This window comes from Emys orbicularis, chromosome 8 (assembly GCF_028017835.1).
Source record: "Emys orbicularis isolate rEmyOrb1 chromosome 8, rEmyOrb1.hap1, whole genome shotgun sequence".
Lineage (NCBI taxonomy): Eukaryota > Metazoa > Chordata > Testudines > Emydidae > Emys > Emys orbicularis.
The window spans coordinates 46,511,356-46,532,259 of NC_088690.1; the positions used below are offsets into that span (position 1 = coordinate 46,511,356).

The following is a 20,904-nucleotide window of genomic DNA, read 5'->3' on the forward strand; positions in this document are numbered from 1 at the left end:
TGTCTGGGGTGGAAGCTAGAGGCATGAAGGTAGGCGTAGCGGTCGGTGGGTTTTCGGTATAGGGTGGTGTTAACGTGGCCATCGCTTATTTGTACGGTGGTGTCTAGGAAGTGGACCTCCCGTGTAGATTGGTCCAGGCTGAGGTTGATGGTGGGGTGGAAGCTGTTGAAATCATGGTGGAATTCTTCCAGGGTCAGCTACAACATCACCGGCTCATTCACCTGCATGTCCACCAATGTTATATATGCCATCATATGCCAGCAATGCCCCTATGCTATGTACATTGGCCAAACTGGACAGTCACTACGCAAGAGGATAAATGGACACAAGTCAGATATCAGGAATGGCAATATACAAAAAGCTGTAGGAGAACACTTCAACCTCCCTGGCCACACAATAGCAGATGTAAAGGTAGCCATCTTACAGCAAAAAAACTTCAGGACCAGACTCCAAAGAGAAACTGCTGAGCTCCAGTTCATTTGCAAATTTGACACCATCAGATCAGGATTAAACAAAGACTGTGAATGGCTATCCAACTACAGAAGCAGTTTCTCCTCCCTTGGTGTTCACACCTCAACTGCTAGCAGAGCACCTCACCCTCCCTGATTGAACTAACCTCGTTGTCTCCATACTGATTTATACCTGCCTCCGGAGATTTCCATTACTTGCATCTGAAGAAGTGAGGTTCTTACCCACGAAAGCTTATGCTCCCAATACTTCTGTTAGTCTTAAAGGTGCCACAGGACCCTCTGTTGCTTTTTACAGATTCAGACTAACACGGCTACCCCTCTGATACATGAATTAGTTGTTGCTTATACCATTCCTGGAGTGACTGCTATCTGGTGGTAGTTCTTGTTTGAAGGATAAAACTCTGGGGATCCATTTCAGAGGGACCACTGATAAGCATAATAATAAAGGGTACTTGCCATTCACATGTGGTGAAGTCTCCTACATTCACCCATCTCTAAGTGCATTGGGGATAAGGTATTTGGCCCGCATTGCACTGCACTCTATGATTATTTGAAGAGTTTGGAGACAAACTGGATCTACACTTAAACTCTACAAAAGCTCCATGTGACACATAGAGTTTTTGAGCTGAAGCCCACTTTAGATCTATGTTGTGTGATCTCATATCTTCTTGCGTGATAACACATGGCTCTGTAACAACAACAAAAATATTATTAGAATGTTATAGAAATCGAAATGGAAAAATCCTGCAGTGAAACTGAAGGAGATCCCATGATAAAATAATTAAGGGCCATTGTGCCCTCTGTGACTCTCATTGAAGCTCGTTGGCTTCAATACATGATGTAAATGTGATTTCAAGTAGGGAACTTTAGTCCTAGGAGAAAGCAAACAGTTTTTTCCACTTTCTGAAAGTCACTTACTACAGATGATTAGTGTTACCTGAATCTGAATTTAATGGGTAATGTCACTGTTTTTAGACTATTTGCAAGAAGAGTGTAACATTCCTTTTAGTGATGAAGCAGTAAGACAATAAAAGCATGAAACTAATGGAATGTTTTCTATCTACAATTAATTTAGTGCCTTTACCTAGCATAAAATAGAAATTAGGAACAATTTCAAATAAAATGTATTTGAAAAAAGTGTTAACTAAACCAAGCTCTGAGGTAGGTAGAGTTTATTCAGGAGCTGTTCAGTGTCCTGTGAGATGTCAAGCCCATTCAACTGGGTTGTGGGCAGGCAACTGCAAATGCTCTTCCGAGGTAGTGGGTGATGCTGCAATGCCTAATTTTGAGGTAATTTAGGTGGCCTCTCTGTCATGTGGAATCCCCAGGGAGGCAGAGGTGGTGGTGACAGCAGTTAGGGCGGGGCAGAGGAGGGACGGTTTTGGGAAAAGGGCAAAATGAAGGAAGCTGCCAGTTTTACAAAAATGCAGGTAACTACAAACAATGGTTTTTTTTCTTTTCTCCTGTACATGACAGTCTTGAGAAGGCAAGAGAAGTGATTAAGGAATTACAGTGCTCCAAGGTGACGGGCTTGCTATATTCTAGAGGTTCCGCTATATCCTCAACCACCCTTTTTCCTGACCCTCCCCCCAGCTCCCACTGATCCACCCTTGCCTTCCCACCCCTGCTGGGCTAGACTTCCACACCCACACCCCACCTTCCATCACTAATCCCTCTTTCAGTCTCCCTTCCATAGCACCCCTACCCCCCACTGGCCCACCAATACCCTTGTCCCTACTGGCTCCGGTAGCATGCCAGCTGCCTCAGGTATCCCCAGGCCCTCTTACTTATCAGATTTGTGGCAAGTAAGTTCTTACTTCCCCATTCCTACTGCCACTATGGGGGGAAATCAAAAAAATTTTTTCGCTGGTGAGAAGTATCACACATGGAGCTGCTGAAAACTTTGTAGCTACAGTTTATTCCATCTGCAGCTCTATGAATGTAATACACCACTGGATATAGAGGCAGCATGCAAACAGAGCAATAACCCATTCCTTCGTGATATCCTGACCCTTACTAACTCTGCTGGTATAAATTTGGCCTCTTATAGGAACTTTTCCCCCCAACATACTGTTTCGAGGACTAGTCCTTTTCATTTGGCATAACCTAAAGTGGCCATTTTGTAACTGGCTGCTCCTTGCTACTTCTTCATTCCTTCCAGTTTGTCAATGTTCTTAACTCCTTTTACTTTTTCCCACCCTTATTCATGAGGGGATGGCACATTTCTCACAAGTGTATTTAAAAAGAAATTTTTACTCTCTCAAGCTTGGTTCATCATGCTGCTAGAACCATCACATCAACTACCAGAATCAAATTGATAGTCAGATGTGAATGTTAGTCTGATTAGAATGGCAGCTGGACTCCTTGATGCTGGATATTTGGCTATATAATGTTCTGGCTCTTTGCCTTAGGTAGGAGCAAATATGGTTTAATCCAATTAACTTCACTCTGTCTTTTCCTTTTTAGCTGGTTTGTTAATCATAAAGCTGGTTTGAAAATTACCATTGAAACATTTTAAATAGAAAAATAGGGAGATATGTTTGTAAACATTTTCATAGAAATATTTTCCCAGACATTGATCAGCTCTAGTTAATTATGCTGTTAAATTTACATGTCACTTACAGTAAAAAAAAAAAAAAAGTCATGCAGTGACAGCTTTGAAAATAAATTTCAGCTTCATGAAAAAGAAATGACAAAATAGTAGCCAGGAGATCATGGGTTATAAAATTAATTTAGTTATAAATTGAAAACTTTTTACTACTGAATATTTTTCTTACCTAAACAAACTGGTGGTTTTGTCCAGTTTCCATTGTAACAGTATGATTTCTGTTCTCCTTGTATTATGTAATAATGCTGGCATTTGTATTCTACCGAAGAGCCAAATACGTACTCTTTTAGAGATAAAGTAGTTATGTCTCCGTTCTTAATAGTAGGTGGCCGGCCACACTTTTCCCCAGTTCCTAAATGAAAATATCTGTAGTTATGATTTTGTACAGATACAAATGTTTTTGGCTTTGCTATTCTATATGTAGCATGCTGATATTCACCAGTATTCATCGGTCACAATGCTCTGAATTTTTTGTCTTTTCAGGCCTAATCCAGCTCTCACTGAAATCAATAGTTTAGCCAGGGGGCAAGATTATACTGGTATACATTTAAGCAAGATCCTAAATGTTACTCTAACACACATTTATATAACATCTATGGTCATAAATTCCTTTATTTTGGAAATTATGGAATAAGCTGCATTGAATTTGTCATTAATAAACATAATCTGCACTCTTGATCCTTTCATCTTTGTGCACATAATCTACATGACTGGTCTAGTTTGCTGATCTAATTGATCCAGGATGATACCGGACAATTCCTTCCTACCTTGCAGTTACCTCAGCTGCCAGCTTTACAAAAATGCATGTAACCACAAAAAATGTTTTTCTCCTGTATTTGGTGGCCTTGAGCAGGCATGAGAAGTGATTAAGGAATTACACTGTTCTAAGGGGCAAGGCTTGCTATATTCAGTCCTAGACAAGTAGTTCCCAGATCACTTAGGCTGAGCTTGCGCTATAATCCCATCTGAGCTCCTATGGGGCCTTGGGTGAATCACATCTTTACACATGGAAACTTTGGGTGAAACATCAGGATCTCACAGGAGGTAAAACGTTGCATCTGAGCTAAATTTTCCATAGTAAACAATGTATATTATTATGAGTCTGAACCCTGCTTGCCTGACACCGAACTAGTGTGAGGAATAGGACACCATGCAGATGAGCCTGGCCTCTGGCAGGTAGCCTAAGATCTTTAGGCTCTGGGATACTAAATCCTTGGCTACTTCCAAGTATGGCAAAACTCTACCACCCTTCAAATGAAAGGATTGCCAGGAAAGTCCAGGTTGAAACTCTCCTTTAAGCAGGTTACTCCCAAGGCATTTTCTATGGGTTTCAGACCTGGACTGTTGAATTAGTGTTGAAACCCTCCCCCCACTTCTGTCTATCAGATAAAGCTTTTTGTCTCTGTAAAAGGAAACATGTATGTTTTTGAAAGAAGTGGTCTCGCTGCCCGTATTTACCTTTGTCAGTGTTTCACTGGACCAGCTTGGCTGGTGCCAGAGTTTTTAAAGCTATCTGCTTAATTAAATAGAAACACGAATAGGGTGATTTTCTCAGGAAGTCTTGAATTACCAAGTCCCAAATAAATCTGAAAGGAAGACTGATTTGCTTAACTCTGCCTGGAACCAACATTAACCCATTACACGTACGCTCCCCTCCTTATTGCTCAAACGTATTTGAGGAAAAGAACTGATATAGAACTAAGTACGTTTACCAGATATACAAGTTGGTAAATCCATATGCCCATCTACACACTTGATGGGGTAGGGGATTTTAAGGTCAGAATGTTCGCCACAAAGAAATTCCATTGTTTGGTCACTTTGAATCAATACTGTACGTCTTCGGCCATTGGACAGAAGCAATTTTTTTGTTTCCAATTGTTGCCTTGTGATAATACATGGAGCTTTAAATAAAAAAGAGCAACACACAAAAAGTAGATTAAAAGTTTAAATATCTCCTCCCACATTAACAGTGCTGCAGATTCCATACTTCTAGAGTCATCTTCCCCTTTTGTTTACCACATAGAGAATGAATGACACTTAACAAAGAAAAAATGGACTACAGTACTTTAAAAAGTGATTTGTATTAGTTGTTAGATCAGGGAACTTTAAATCAGAACTCCTGTGTTCAAGTCCCACCTCTACCATTAACTTGCTGTGTGGTCTTGGCAATTTCCTTAATTTCATTGCTCCAGTTTCTCCATTCTTGTAATGGGGACAGTAACTTCCTGTTGTTAAGGAATGTATGAAAGGTATTCTAATATAAATTATTGTTAAGCAAAGCCAATAGGATACTGTTATCTACACTGTCCCTACCAGATAATCTGCCATTTACTATCTATCAACTAGATAGTCCTGTTCACTGATCAGTATTCAGCTCTACCTAAAATTAGATAGTGTATGATGCTCCAGCAAGTCTCATTTTGGACTTGATCCTTTGATACCAGTGAAGTCAATGGGAATTTTGCCATTGCATTGTATGGGAGCAGGATCAGAAATTATGGGAGTTCTGGAAACAGTAAGTAGCCACCCATAGAATAGTATCCGTCATTAAATAATACTATGAGACAAGAGAGGGATGTTATGCCCCACCTACTTTATTCCAATGAATTAAGAACCAAAACATTATCCTACCCAAGCACTTTGGTGGAGGTGTCCATTTTTCTCCACTGCATGTTATCCTTTCAGGTCCTGCCAGAGTGTATCCTGGGTAGCACCTGTACTGAACAACATCACCCTCCTGATATTCTGCTTTCTCCCCACTGACAATTTCTGCCAAATCGATGTCAGGTGGATGTGGACACTCTTGAACTGCAACACACACATGTGCTAATCTATTACTGATGGGGGTCGAGGGGGAACAGAATTGAAGAAACAACAGTGTTACAGCAATTTTATGTGTTAAGTTCTTTGGGGTAAAGATTGTCGCTTATATTATGTTAGATGCTGAAGAAATACAATGATGCCCTGATCTTGACTGGGGTCTTTGTGGCTAGAACAAAACAAATAATAATTAATGGGGGATATTTCCATCATGAAAATTGATTAAAATAAAAGTCTGACGTGTGAGAGCTTCATGAATGTTCAATGGGTAACTTGAAGAAACACTGCTCCTCTCATTTCCTGTTAGAACATTATTTTCACTGATGTACATCATAAGAAGAAGCTCCAGTTAATTGACATAAGAAAAGAAGTAATATTGTTTCTGTTTGTAATTAGTGTCTTGACCTTAAAGTTGATACATCATTAAGTGATGCGAATAGGTGTAAGGGGATCTAAATACAAGTTTAAGCTATGATATGGTGATCTAATTTACACCACCGTACAACATTATCTTTGAATATTCCTTATAAGCTTTCCACATCACCACACTTTCTTATATTTCTAAGGCCCAGATCCGGCACCATTACAGTCAGTGAGAGCTTTTACACCGACTTCAGTGCGTACAGGATCAGGCTCTGAATGAATAGCAGCTATATTTTAAAGTAGGAAGAATGCCTTCCTGCCTTTCTATGTTTGGGATAATTGCTTAGAGAGGTAAGTCCTCCTCAGCACTCATGTTGATCCAGAACACCATTCTAGCCCTTTTCTTGGGGGAGGCAGAATAGCATTCCAGTATTTCTGATAATTGAAAAGTAAACCAATGATTATTCATGCTAAAATATTGGAATTTTCATTAGAGTGCTTTTTCAAAAATCCTGTTTCACACCCCTGCTAATTCCAGCTTTTTGCCAGCATCAGTTTATCAAAAAGACACATGATAAATTGTCTACTTCATAAATATATAATGCTGTCAGAAAAAGGGTGTCAAAGTGTGTGATGGCCTGGCTTGTCCATACGTGAAGAAGTGACTTGCAAAGCATCGATCAGCAGAAGACACACAATCATGGAAAAAGATACCCAAAGAGGCAGCACAAGCAGCAAACTGATATTGTATTTGGGTAGACAATGAAGAATACGGTGTGTGTGTGTGTGTGTGTGTACACATAGCATCTTTCAGGTGTGCAATAAAAACCTACATTACTATTATAAGATATTCTTGCTGTTGAAATTGTATGTTCTGGCACTTCTTTTTTTTTTTTTTTTTTTAGGATTCGAGCTCTGGTTCTCCTTCATTTTAGATACTGTGAGAAATTTTACCTGGTTTTGTATTACAAAACTAGAGAGTTTAGTATCTATTTTAAGAACACATTACATTCCACATTATTTATACAACTGATTGATTGATTATTAAAACACTTGATGGTTTTTCAAATAAACACAATGTGTCTGGGGAAAAAGAACTAGCAGAAGTTAATCTTAAATGAAAGCTTTCTTACCAATACATATGGGTACTGGAGACCAGCCTTCAGAGGTACAGGTAGTTTCATTAATTCCATTTTCAGATTTATATCCATGATTACATTGAAAGGTTGTTTTTTCTTCAACTTTGTCCACTATTTTCCCATTTTCTATTCTTCCACATTGTATTGCTGAACAAAAACAGAACAACATAATCAAAAAGACTATTGCAGATAATATACAGGAATACATGGTGTATTGTATACAACATATTGTACTACCATAATAGTTAGCACTGCATCATTAGGAGAGCTGGTCAATTTAGAAAAATAAATTTTTGACATCTGTTTTCTCAAAAAGCACAAAATATTTTGTGGAGAAACTTGTGATTTTATGACAAGTTTAATTGAATTTTTTTGAAATGTCAATGAAATTTTTACACCCAATTTTTTTTTTTGAAAACTTTAAGCATTTTTTGAACAGGGTAAAAATTTTTTAAAACACCTGGACTTTCTACAGTGATTTACACACTCAGGACCCAGAGTCCCATTGGCTTTCAGTGGTAGTTAGGATCTGAGGTGTCGAAGTCACTTTGAAATTGGGACTTAGGCTTTAACTCACCTGCGTGTTTCTGAAAACATTATCCCATTACTCTAGATCTAATTAAGTCACTGACAGAAAATCAAAGTTAATTATAGCTCATATGAAAGTACTGGAAACATGAGCTGACGAAAACTCTTAAAATACACCTATTGTCAGGGTCCTTGATTAAAACATGGTTGCTCTCTAAACTGAGTACGAACATGGTTGCAATTTATAGCATAAACTGGATGTTATCTGTGTCTTGTAACTTTGGCTTGACTAAGTGAAGGCAAAGTGAAAACTCTCACTAGTGAGCAAATTCCCTTTTAAAACAGGAAGAGCATCCAAATGTAACTACCAAGTATATTAAATTATTAGAGTTTATGTTATGCTTCTACATGTTTGTACAGTGCCTAGCATAAAACAGCCCCGATCCTGAGTGGGGCTATTACAATACAAATAAAAAACAATAATACTGATAAAGTGAAGAGAAGGCGCTCTCGTCTATGAAATTGTTGCTTGATTTATTTAAGCTTTTTGACTGATTAGGATTGAATCTGTTCAATAATGCTAGATGAGGTAATGCTGCACATTACCTGTAGTACTTAAAGTTAAATACAATGACAATAGTGTTCTAAAGTATATTGTTTTTTCATTTAAAATCTATGGTTGAGATTTTTCAAATCTAGTCAGAGGTTTTAGCCGTATAAACATCCCATAAATTAATGGGAATGATGTGGCTAAATCCCCTCACTGGTTTTGAAAATTTCATTCAATATTTTGTTTTGCTTAATCTGTTTTACAATATCTTGCTATCAACCTAATCACCAAAATGTAGGTGCTATATTAGTTTTATTTTTATAATAGCACTATTTTGTCTAATTTTATACATGTTTTTGGCTAATTTTTGTTTAGTCCTAATTTTTCTTTTAGATTGTGTTTGTGATATTATTAGTGTACACATATATTGCATTATCCCTAAAAGGCATCAAAACCGGTTAAGAGACCTGTATGGCATAACAGTGTAAATGTAATGTAAAGTCATACAAAATGAAGTGTAATGTTATTCAAAGAATCACATATGTACTGAGTGAGTATAATATTCTGCTATCATTATTGTATCAGTTTTGGTCACTCTGTAATAGGTATTGTGACAATTTGGAGAAGTGGGTTGGATAATTTATGAGTTTTGGTTGATGCTATGAAGTTGTTATGAAATTGCTGTATCAGGGAATGCTTCCATATGGATGTGGAATCCACCATTTGCTGACAAGGCTGTAAGCCAGGGGTGGGCAAACTTTTTGGCCCAAGGGTCACATCTGGGTGGGGAAATTGCATGCAGGGCCATGAATGTAGGGCTGGGGCAAGGGGTTGGGGTGTGGGAGAGAGTGCGGAGTGTGGGAGGGGGTGCAGTGTGCAGGAAGGGGTTCAGGGCAAGGGGTTGGAGCAGAGAAGGGGTGCGGGATGTATGAGGGGTCTCAGGGGAGGGGGTGAGGAGTGCAGGAGCAGGGTCAGGATAGGGGTGCAGGGAGGAGTGTGGGAGAGGGGACTCGGCAGGGGGAAGGGGTGTGGGGTGTTGGAGGGGGCTCAGGGCAGGGGTTTGGGGTGCTGGAGGGGTGTGGTGGGGGCTCAGGGCAGGGGGTTGGGGTGCAGGAGGGGTTTGGGGTGTGGGCTCTGGCCTGGCGCTGCTTACCTGGAGTGGCGCCGGGGTGGCACTGACGCCCACTGGGGCCAGGGCAGGTTCCCTGTCTGCCTTGGCCCCATGCCGCTCCCGAAAGCAGCTGGTGCCATGTCCCTGCGACCCCTGGGGGAGGGGGGGCAGAAGGCTCTGCGCGCTGCCCTCGCCTGTGGTACCTCCCCTGATGCTCCCATTGGCTGCGGTTCCCCAGTCCCGGCCAATTATTCAAAAAAGCAGCTTCCAGGGTGTGTCAAAGGGCCATTACAGATTCAGCCCAATCTCCTACACCTTCTACACCTTCTACATCTACAGTGATAATTGATGTTGATAATGATGACCCTGAGGCACTGCAAGAGCCTGAAGTGTCTTCTGAATCATCAAAGATTAAATTATGTTCAGTATAGTTTTAGTATTAGGTGTATTTTTAGTGATCTGGGTGTACAACATGTACTGCCCATAGTGATATGTAGTGTCTTAAGATAACCTACTGTATAGAAAATGTTACCTGTATACAACTAAGTGCTTCAAGAAACCAAGCTCTCTGCAATGCAGTACTACTACTACTATACTTTATCCATTTTATTGTATTCTAATTCTTTGAAAATTGGTATTCCATTGGTAAGTATAGCTCTTAGTTAACCAGAATTTTTGATTAACCCCCCATTCTCCCAATATGCCAGATAACAAAACTTTTACTGTATATTGTTCTTCGTTTTTGTGATGCAGATGATGTGGTGGGGGAGCTGTGGAAAACAGTAAGAGAGTTTGCCCTCTACCTTCATCTCTGTAATTACAGCTGATCCGTGTTGCAGAGTTGCTTCCTGGGAACTTGGCATTGGTGGTTTGCTGAGAATTCTGGAAAAGGGGGTTCACTGAGTGCCCTTTGTGACTGCTGTGTTCCAAGACTGGTGTATATAATGAAAGTAAATAAGCAGCATACGGCCCATGTACAGTGGGTAAGTATTTCAGTACATCTCGAGTACTATAAAAACTGCAATGTATCTCTCTCTTTGAAGGACAATATAGAGGAAGTTAACCTTATTTAAAGCTCACTTACGAATGCATCTGGGTACAGGAGACCATCCTGAAGAAGTACACTCAATTCTGTTGTTGTCATTTTCTGCTATATACCCGGCATTACATTCAAATGTTCTTTTTCTTCTCTGAAAGAAGACACGTGGCTTTACACTCCCATTTTCTATGTTACCACATGAAATAGCTGAAAGCAAAATAAATACATAAACTCAGACATACTGTATATAATCTGAAATCTCTGGTTGTATATTCTGCTGATCTTATTTAGCACAGCATAATACATTTAAAGAAAATGAAAAAGGATTTAAACTTGGTTGGAGCCATTTGGAAAAGCTGAGGAACATCATCTGGGTGAAACGAAACGAAAACTCTCCTAGTAAAGGTTTAAAATGAAAACACTCCCATGGGTAACTAACACTGGAATTACTAACGAAAGTTAATTAAGACATAAAAATAGGCAAAGCAGTTTATATAACATGACTTTTTTTAAATTGAGCTGTCACCATTGCTAATGAAGCCTGCTTGCTGCCCTGATTTTCCCAAAATATACTAATGCAAATATGGTTAGGCAGCATGAAACATATGGACAAGCACACACAGTTGTGGTAGCAGAGAAGTTGCTGTATGAACACTAGAGCTAAGGCAAATAATGGATTTTTCATCTTGGTGACAGAAAAATGTTTTGGATTGAGCTAAAAATGTCCCTCTCCCACCCGAAATTTGGAGCAATTTCATTTTTAAAATAAAATGCAAGAAAAATTTGAAACAAGGTTTTCTTTTTTTAGAATAAAAAATTGTAACAAAAAAAAGTCCAGAGAAATGATTTGATTTTTTTGAGAATTTTTAAAGGTTTTTTACTGAAAGCATTTGGCAAAATCAACACAAATTTATGAAATGTTGCAGAGTTGCTAAATCTGCATTTTAGTGATGGTTAATCTATGTGAAATATTATGGAAAGGGGGCAGCAGTGATGCAAAGAACTGTGCATTTCTGGCATATTCAGCTGGTATAAACTAACTAATAGCTAAATTTGGAGAGGAAGAATTTTCTGTATAGCTGTTACACATACAAAATGACAATTACTCCGTTAGCATCTTCAAAACAGGCTCTGCCCTTGAAGCAGTGTCTCTGCTTTACCTTGCCCCTCAGTTGTACTACTAAGTCACCATCAGTTTTTCCTACCCCAATAGGCCTAGATGGTAGGATGTGCTCAAATTTTTTTCCTTTCAGTTATCTCTATACCTTAACATGGTCTTTTTACAAGTCTATATTTTGTTTGTATCTTAACATCTTACCTAATGCAATGGAGCACGCCCATAATACCAGAATGGCAATATATCCAAGCTGCGTCATCTCTGTGCCTCAAAAGTTTTGCCCGCAATTTTAAAGTGCTGGTGTAGTGTAGTGCTGTGCCCTGGACTCTGTCCTTACCAATGTCTTTTAAAGACTGACCTCTTGTTCATAATCCCTTCACTGCTGGGCCCCACACTCTGTCAATATTGCATCACAGATGTATGCAAATTTTAATTTAAAAGGTTGTCTTAGTTGTTCAAAAAGATCAATTTCTTCCAGTAATTCCCCTCCCACATGTTTCCTTGAACAAGTGAACCAACTGACTCCCATCCAGCTGTATGGGCTCCAGGTCAGTAAGGTTCCTAAGAGCTAGGACAGGTTTTAAATCTAATTATGGTATCTGAACAAGACTGATCTGAACTAGGGTGAATACAATGATAGATCCCACTGCCACCAGGGCCGGCTCCAGGGTTTTGGTCGCCCCAAGCAGCCAAAAAAAAAAAAAAAAGCCGCAATCGCGATCTGCGGCGGCAATTCGGCGGGAGGTCCTTCGCTCCGAGCTGGAGTGAGGGACCGTCTGCCGAATTGCCGCCGAATAGCTGGATGTGCCGCCCTTCTCCGGAGTGGCCGCCCCAAGCACCTGCTTGACAAGCTGGTGCCTGGAGCTGGCCCTGACTGCCACTGATCTAATGCCAGTTGAAGTCAATGGCAGATTTCCTGTTGATTTTAATGGGTTTTGGATCATGACAACTAAGTGGAGAGAAATTCAGTGTAATGCAAAAGAAGCACTTACAATAATTTGGACTGTATTCTTCATAAAACTCACTTAAATTCTCTCTCTGTACCTTGATATTTAAGGTGAGGTGGTGGAGGAGATTAATACTCAGTCTCCAAAAGCATTTGTTGAGAGCAATATCCAGAGTCAAGTGCAACAGTTCATTAGCCTTCAAAAGTCCTTGGTTTACTTTGTGGAGCACTGAAATGATATTGCTGAGCTTTAGTGTCATTCATGTATCCTAGATTTTCTGTACTGTGCACTAAAAATTATTAAAATATTCAATGGACCTAACTATATATAGTGAAACCTGTACTTATTAGGCAATCTCCTGTCTTAAGACCACCCTGAAGTATCTCCAGATATGTAGAGTGCAATCTTCTTGTACCTTCATTAGGAGGTCACCCCCTGTTGAGCAACTAATTTTTTGTCAGCTATTTGAACAGTTTTTTAAAACAGGCTACACTGCAATTTGATACTGAGATCGTGGGTTGGGACTTTCATCCTTTACACAACCAAAAACAGCACGCAAGCACAGCGGGGATCCCAAATAGCCATGTTTACAAAAAATATAAAAGCATACAGGGCCTAACTACAAAGATACTGAGGTTCTGACTGAATTCTGGTAGCTTCTAAAAGATAACAAAGTGAGCACCACTAGAGAGCTCACGAAGTATTTAAATGGATACTACCCTATACACTAGCGGGAGTCTGGGTTCAGTCCACCCTGGAGGCTCACCTTCACCTTTCAGCCTGATTTTTCCCATGCCCACTGGTACTATAATTTTTTTTTTTAAATAGTGGGAGAGAGGAGAAGAAGGTTGACGGAGTGGGGAAGGACATGGAAATAGAGTAAAATTCTGGATCCAAGGAAGTTAATGAGAGTTTTTCAATTGATTTTAGTGGAGCCTGGATTTCACCATAACAGTCAAGGCTTAAGGCCAGATTGCAAAGGTATTTAGGTGCCTAGTTCTTTTTGGTTTCAATGGGACTTAAGTGCCTATGTGCTTTGGAGTATTCAAGTAGGAATTTATCTGAATCTTTATGGACCTAAGTCCCATTGAAACCAAAAGCAGTTAAGTGCCTAAATACCTTTAAAAACTGGCTCTTAATCGCTCTTTGTGAAATAGTCACACTTATGAAATACTTAGAGCTAGGCAAATATTTTTGAAAGCTGATTCATTAATACTTTCTCAAATAAAATCGGAGTTCATGTTCGCTGTTGAATGTGTATTGTTACATTTTTGCTAATAAATATTCAGAAAGAAAGTGTCTATTTGTGAAAACATCTTAAAATCCTGCAAGCTTTACAAATTGGAACACAAATGGTTATGAAAGTCACTTGATATGTGTTTTGTTAGTTTTTGCTATTTGTTACTCATTAACCTCCTTCGGAAATGTTTCAGTCATCGAATTGGTGAGCAGAAACAATAATTTGGTTTCCAAAAGAAGATTAGGAGTTGTCATGCATGATTTGACCTATAGTCCAGCTAGTGTAACATACTGTTCCTGGCAGTGCTCAGTGCTTCAGGGAGAAGTTTTAAGAAATCCCATAAAGGGTAATTACAGAATAATTTGCCCATAGGGGAAATTTCTTTCCAACCCCAAATAGTTGGATTTATGCCCTGAAGCATGTAGGTTTATATGTGCCCAATCTAATGTTCATTGATGGAAAGATTCCTTTTGACTTCAGTGGACATTGGAATAAGTAAAAACAACGAGGAGTCCTTGTGGCACCTTAGAGACTAACAAATTTATTTGGGAATAAGCTTTCGTGGACTAAAACCCACTTCATCAGATGCATGGAGTGAAAAAGACAGTAAGGAGAATATCTATTCTAGCACATGAAAAGATGGGAGTTGTCTTACCAAGTAGGGGGGTGGTCAGTGCTAACGAGCCAATTCAATTAAGGTGGAAGTGGCCTATTCTCAACAGTTGACAAGAAGGGGTGGCTGCCGACAGGGGAGGCAAAAGGGGCAGGGACATTAAACGAGCCAATTCAATTAAGGTGGAAGTGGCCTATTCTCAACAGTTGACAAGAAGGGGCGGCTGCCGACAGGGGAGGCAAAAGGGGCAGGGACATTAAAGCACTGCCGCAGCAGCACTTTAATGTGGGCTGGGTATGGGCCGGTGCAGGTTCTTACCGGTACGGAGTACTGGCCCACACCGGCTCACTTTCACCCCTGCCTCTGCCCCAAGCCCTAGCCCTAAGCCCCTTCCTCCACACCACACCCCCTTCCACACCCCGCACTCCCTCCCACTCCCCAAGCCCTTGCCCTGGCCCTGCATAAAGACGTGGGATATATAATGTATCTGCAAAGATGCATATAATCACCACTGTTTGGTTAAAAATTATAAAATGGCACTAGGAAGTCATATAGGAGTCTAGCACAAAGTTCTTATTTGAAAGGATTTTTCTCCATAACTAATATGGACAGGGATTATTAAACTAGGGGCCTAATTTTCAAAAGTGCTGAGCCTCCACGGCTCCAAATAAACTTAATAGGAGTTCAACATCTCTGAAAATCAGGTCTCAGTTATGGCTCACTGACTTCTACAATATGGCATCACATTGATGCATCTTGATGTCAGAAGCTGGCTGGATGGCCCGAGATAAACAGACCTGTAGGTTCTAAGTCAAAGAACTCCCTATTAAAGATGACTTCTGAAATAATTTATATCAAACTTTTCTCTATACTTTGTCAAATATTGTAGCAATATGTTTTACAAGACACTCGCTATCTATCAGTTAAGATCATGTCTTTCATTTTAACAACTTATCTTTTTGTGCAATACATGTCCATAGTAGCAGCAGAACAGTATAGCTCTGCAGTATCAGTGTCTCAGAAACAGACCAGACACATTTACAATGGTAGCTGGTGTTCTCTGTTGCGCTAAGCTACATTCACTCACAAATGCCTCCTGGGACTGTCCTTGATTTTTCCCTGACTTCAGTAATCACTTCCCCTAGTCCTCTTACAACACTCAATAGTCTCTTTCTATCTCCACAGATACAGGATGCAAACTTTGCACACAAAAAAAACACCTTGCTAATATTTTTAGCTATAAAGCCTTTCAAAATAAACCTGAAAATATCTGTCGTCAAGGAAATGATATAGAAATTTCAATTAGCCTATGAAGAGAAACTGAGACAAGTTTAGTGCAAAATAACTATTTAAACTATGTAACAAAGGGGGTTTAGTCCTGCTTTCAGTACAAATTCCAACATCACCTTAACTATGGAGTCATGACCAGAACCTCCATAATAACGAGAGCATCCACAGTTACAGCGGCACTGCTATGGGTACCCGCATTAACGTTAAAACGCTTTAACATCGCTACCCCTTCTCCCCGTTGGTGGCCCTGCTGGTAGGGTCTGTACGGGCAGGGCCGCCGACAGGGGAGGCAAAAGGGGCAGGGACATTAATGTTCCTGCGGCAGTGCTTTAACGTTCCTGCGGGGGCGCAGCAACGTTAAAGCGCTGCCACAGCAAAGGGCCCTGCAGCGCTTTAATGTCCCTGCCCCATTGCCCCCCCCGCAGCCTCTGATGGGCGGGGGGGGGCAAAGGGAGCAGTTGCCCTGGGGCCGGCGATTTTAAAAGGGCCTGGGGTGCAGCAGCGGCATCTGGAACCCCGGGTCTTTTAAATCAACACGGGAGCCCTGGGTGGCGTGGGCCAGGCGGCCTGAAGGGCTGGTTGGGGGATGCTGACCCCCAGCCCCGCCCCGCCCCTTCTGCCCGAGGCCCCGCCTAACTTATTTTCACACCTGGGCAGAGGAGGGGTGCGGGGTGCAGGAGGGGTGCGGGGTGTACAAGGGGGCTCAGGGCTGGGAGTTGGGGGGCAGGGTGCAGGAGGGGTTCGGGCTCCGGGGTGGCAGCGGCGCGCACTGGGGCCAGGGCAGGCTCCCTGCATGCCTGCCCTGTCCCCGGCACCGTGCCACTCCAGGAAGCGCTGCGGCCCCTGGGGGGCATTTTCTGTTGCACTAAATGAAGAAATTCTTACTCAGTTGTTGCTCACAGAAGCCAATGGGATTATGCCAGAGTAAGGACTGAGTAAAATCTGAGGTAGGGCTTCAGAATCTGGGCGTCTAAGAAGAAAAAGTTAGAGAAGGACTTTGAGTCAAAGGATCTGTGCGTGGGAGGGATGGGAGTAGGGCCAGGGCACACTTGAATCTGCACTGAATTTTGCATGGAGCCACTTTGCTCTGGGGAGCCCTCCTTAAGGGGAAGGGGCTGGGGGAAGCCTTAGCTTCAGTGCTGCATGGAAGGTTCTGTGCCTCAGCACATCTCCCAGGATCTGCAGGTTCTGGGGGGTGCAAAACACATGCCCCAATGAACATTCTGGGGGAAAACTCCATGAACAGAATATCTCAGTTTTAATCCTCCCTCCCTCAACCTCTGCCTGTGGGTGATTCGTCAGGACGGGACAACTCTACCTGCTGGTGTTCCTCATAAGGCAAGGATTGCTATTTAACAACTAAACTGTTTAAACACTAGGTAACGCAATGTTCGCCTGCAGTAAGATGCAGTCTGCCTGCCTGTCCAGTTCTGCCCTTTGAACCAACTTCCAGAAATAGAGGGTGACCCTCGTTCTCTGCAGCCGCACTCCACACTCTTCTACAACAATGACAGCTGCTCCATATGGTCCCCCATTGTGAAATATGTTTGGTTTATCTTAGCAGTAAGATTCTTGGGTGGAAGTTGGTTGGTCCTATCTTAGGTGGAAGAGTGGCTAACTCCACTCAAAACCCCAGGATGAGTTACCCAAGAGGCCTCCATGATGACAATTTTTCTCTCTCTAGCCTTCAAAACATGGTTTACCACATACAGTGCTGCTTCTTGCCAGAATTCAAAGTGTCTGTTTGGCCAATGAACTTCTGATCAATGTTTGATAAACACTTGTGCTTGCACAATGCTACCCTCCACAGTATGTCTCAGGACTTGGCTTCACTAGAGTTTTTTACTGCCAATTTACTCCAGGGACTTAATGTGAGTGTAAAGGGTAGTTTGGACACTTCCCAAATGTTTGTGGTTAACCAGAGGTAATGATGCCTAGACTGATGCCTACGTCAAATCATGTTAGTATTCTGGGACAAATGTTTGAGGAGAGTTCAGACTAGCTTTTACAGACTTTTACTAACGTTAGTTAATTGGTAATCAATTAATTCAAGGTAAAACTCTACTATAGATATACCATCACTGTTCTGTCTCCTGCACCTGCCAGCCCAGCGATACCTCATTCTGCTACCTTTTGAAGAGGGGAAAGAGCTGGGGCCCATACAAGTGTATCCTGAAAATCCTGCCACCTTCAGAGAGAGAGGGACCCAGCAAATTGTTAATCAAAAACTGATGTATGTGCAAGAGAAGGGGGTCTGTCATAAAGCAAGAGAGACAGGAAATATATTTTGGGATCCAGGAGATCCTAGGGAAGGTATTAGAGAAGAAGCGAGGGTGTTTGCAACATTGAGGGTAACCACCAAAAAGTTCCGACCAGCTTGTGTTTTTGGCTGTTTAGTAAAACAGAACACTTGTGGCTTCCGAACATTGGTTATAGGGCAGCTCCTATCTAAGCTTGAATCTCTTTATGGGCAATTTTTCAAAGTTCTCTAAAATCAACAGGCATAGGGAGTTTGCCTTGAAAATTGCTGTAACATTTCAGGTGTAGGACTAGAGCATATGGTGCAAATTTGGAGTAAATTCATTCAAGGATTTCCAAGATACATTAACCCCCTCAGAAAAAGACTCTGCTTTCTAAAATGGCAGGTTCTTATATTGCTTTTATGTGCACTGGTTCAGAACAAATGATGGGGAGGGACCAATGAACTCCCCCAGTACTCAACTTGTTTACTGCACCTGTCTCTGAAAATGCATTAATCAAAACATTAGCTATTTAGTTCAGTGCTCTGGAGTAAGTGGTTTTTGGCCTGACAGTACAATGATCAGACTGGCCATAGATGTCTCTTTGCTGAACAGTGCATGGTTGGGCTAGTCCTGAGTGAGTGTCCACACCAAACCCCCCCCGTTGCCTTGTGAAAGAGGCATTGGTTGGAGTGACCTATGTGTTTGTCTCCTCTTGTACTATACCTGTTTATGTTGCTGTGCATCTCTGCTTTTTGAAATGCATGTGCCAGATGAAATAGTCCGACACGATCGAATTGGAGCTGGGTGAAGAACTGATTTGTTTGGTTGGCTGGGAGTTCAGAAAAACTGGAAAAAAACATTTCAGTAAGGGCAAATGGAATCCAAGAATTTTGAAAAACTTCAGCAAATTGGAAACATTAACAAAAAGGGCATTTCAAGTCAAATGAAATGTTTTTAGTTTGGAGCAACTTCAGCAACCAAAGTCTTTCACTATGCCACATTTATTTGAAATGCTTGTGCCAAATGGAATAGTCAGGCATGTTGGAATATCAGTCTATTGATTGTATGTAGTGAATGGTTCTGAAGAAAGAAGAAAGATGGTTTATAAAATCTGGTAGTTACATCAATTATTTTTCTAAATGGGAATTTTTGAAAATTCCACCAAACACTTCTTGTACATGTGGTTCCCAATCTTCCCAAAGCCAGGAAATCCCTCATTTAACATTTGAATAAGTCATGAACTGCCTTTCCAGCCTTTCAATATGCCAGATCTCTTCAGACCCACAGAAACTCTGCTTGAACCCCTAGGTTAGCAGAGCACCCCACACTCTTCTACAACAATGACAGCTTCTCCATATGTTCTTCTTCGAGTGATTGCCCCTGTTTATTCCACAGTAGGTGTGCGTGCTCGCCACGTGCACTGGTGCCTGAAGTTTTTCCCTTAGCAGCATCCGTAGTGGGGGAGCACCACTGCGACCCCTGGAGTGGCACCGATATATCGCGCCATAAAGGGGGCTGCATGCTCCCCCCACCCTCAGTTCCTTCTTGCCGCCAGTGAAGGTAGTCGGAACTTGCTCCAGCCTTGGCTGCAGCGTTTATAGCCTTAGTGGTATCCAGTTTTCACGGGACTTTTCCTTGCTGAACTTTCTCTCGTTAGTGCCTGGCTCGGGGCATGCCCCATGGCACAGGCTTCAAGTCGTGTGACTCCTGTCGCAACTCCATGCCCAGAAGCGATCCACACTCTGTGTCTTCGCTGTCTGGGCTAGTCTCACGTTAGTGAAAAGTATAAAATTTGCCGCTCCTTCAAGCCGCGAACAAAGGAGGAGCGTGAGATCCGACTCCGAGCTCTCCTAATGGAGTTGGCATTGGCCCCGGCACCGGCGCGTCGAGCCGACCCCGCGCCGGGCACCGTGTCTTCGGCGTGTAGCGAAGCACCTCCGGTGCGCTGTCCTGATTCTGCGCCCGGTACAGTGTCGTCGGTGTGCAGCGAGGCGCCATCGACGAGCCGGCACCGCTCCCCTTCTAAGAAGCAAGGGAAGACTCAGCGGCACCGGGAGAAGGAACGGGGTGAGGCAAGACCCGGGTTGGGCAGCCCACGATCCCCATCGGGACCGAGACCTCCGACTCGGGTGGAACGGAGTAGTCCGGTGCTGTCCACGCGTGCCTCGCCAGAGGTGAGAATGCCTTCGATGCTGGAGGCAGCTCAGGCCGCGTGCGACATCATGACGCTTCCAGTGCCGGGAGCACCACCTCTGTCGGGCCCCCGATCCCGTGGGAAGCCACCTCTGAGTGCCCATCATCCTTCTCCGGACGTCTCCAAGGTTGAGGCACCGTCCCGAGTTGAAGGGCTGAGCCGCGCGCCGCGGCGCGCTCCCACACCGCGAGCAGGGTCGTCTGCGAGCGAGCCGACCTCCTCCACTCTTGGGGACCGTAGGGCAGGCACCAAAAGGCGTCGTCGCTCTTCTTCGAGCCATTCCCGCAGGGATAGGTCTCGTCGTCGTCGGCACCGGCATTCATACTCTGGCACCCGCCGTAGAAGGTGCCAGTCTCGGAGTTCGTCCCGGGAGTCCCAGGCACCGAGGCGTCTTAGCCTTGGGTACCGGAGTGGATACAGGGACAGCATCCCCGACTCTTACCTGTCCTCCTCCAGGGGCCGGAGACATCATGTTTGGGACCGCTCCAGCCGTTCGTACGGCACTGTCCGTTCGTCCCGGACGTCCGTGTCGGTACGCAGTCGCCCCTCGTTGAGCCGCTCAGTGCCGCAGGACCAGCCAGTGGGCCCTGTTGTATCCCAGGGCCAGGCCATTCCCTGGCAGGGACAGTGGT

At 42.7% G+C, this 20,904-nt stretch overlaps 1 protein-coding gene across 1 annotated transcript; it reads right to left on the minus strand.

Annotated features, from left to right (window-relative positions):
- Positions 1–964: 964 nt before the first annotated feature.
- On the minus strand, positions 965–12,004 carry LOC135882498 (complement factor H-related protein 2-like). The gene is made up of 7 exons (XM_065409424.1): positions 11,947–12,004; positions 10,674–10,835; positions 7,395–7,547; positions 5,710–5,886; positions 4,791–4,979; positions 3,248–3,430; positions 965–1,158 (listed from the first exon to the last, which is right to left on the minus strand). Exons 1-7 carry the CDS (start codon positions 12,002–12,004, stop codon positions 965–967), a joined length of 1,116 nt encoding a protein of 371 aa, XP_065265496.1.
- Between the last annotated feature and the right edge of the window lie 8,900 nt (positions 12,005–20,904).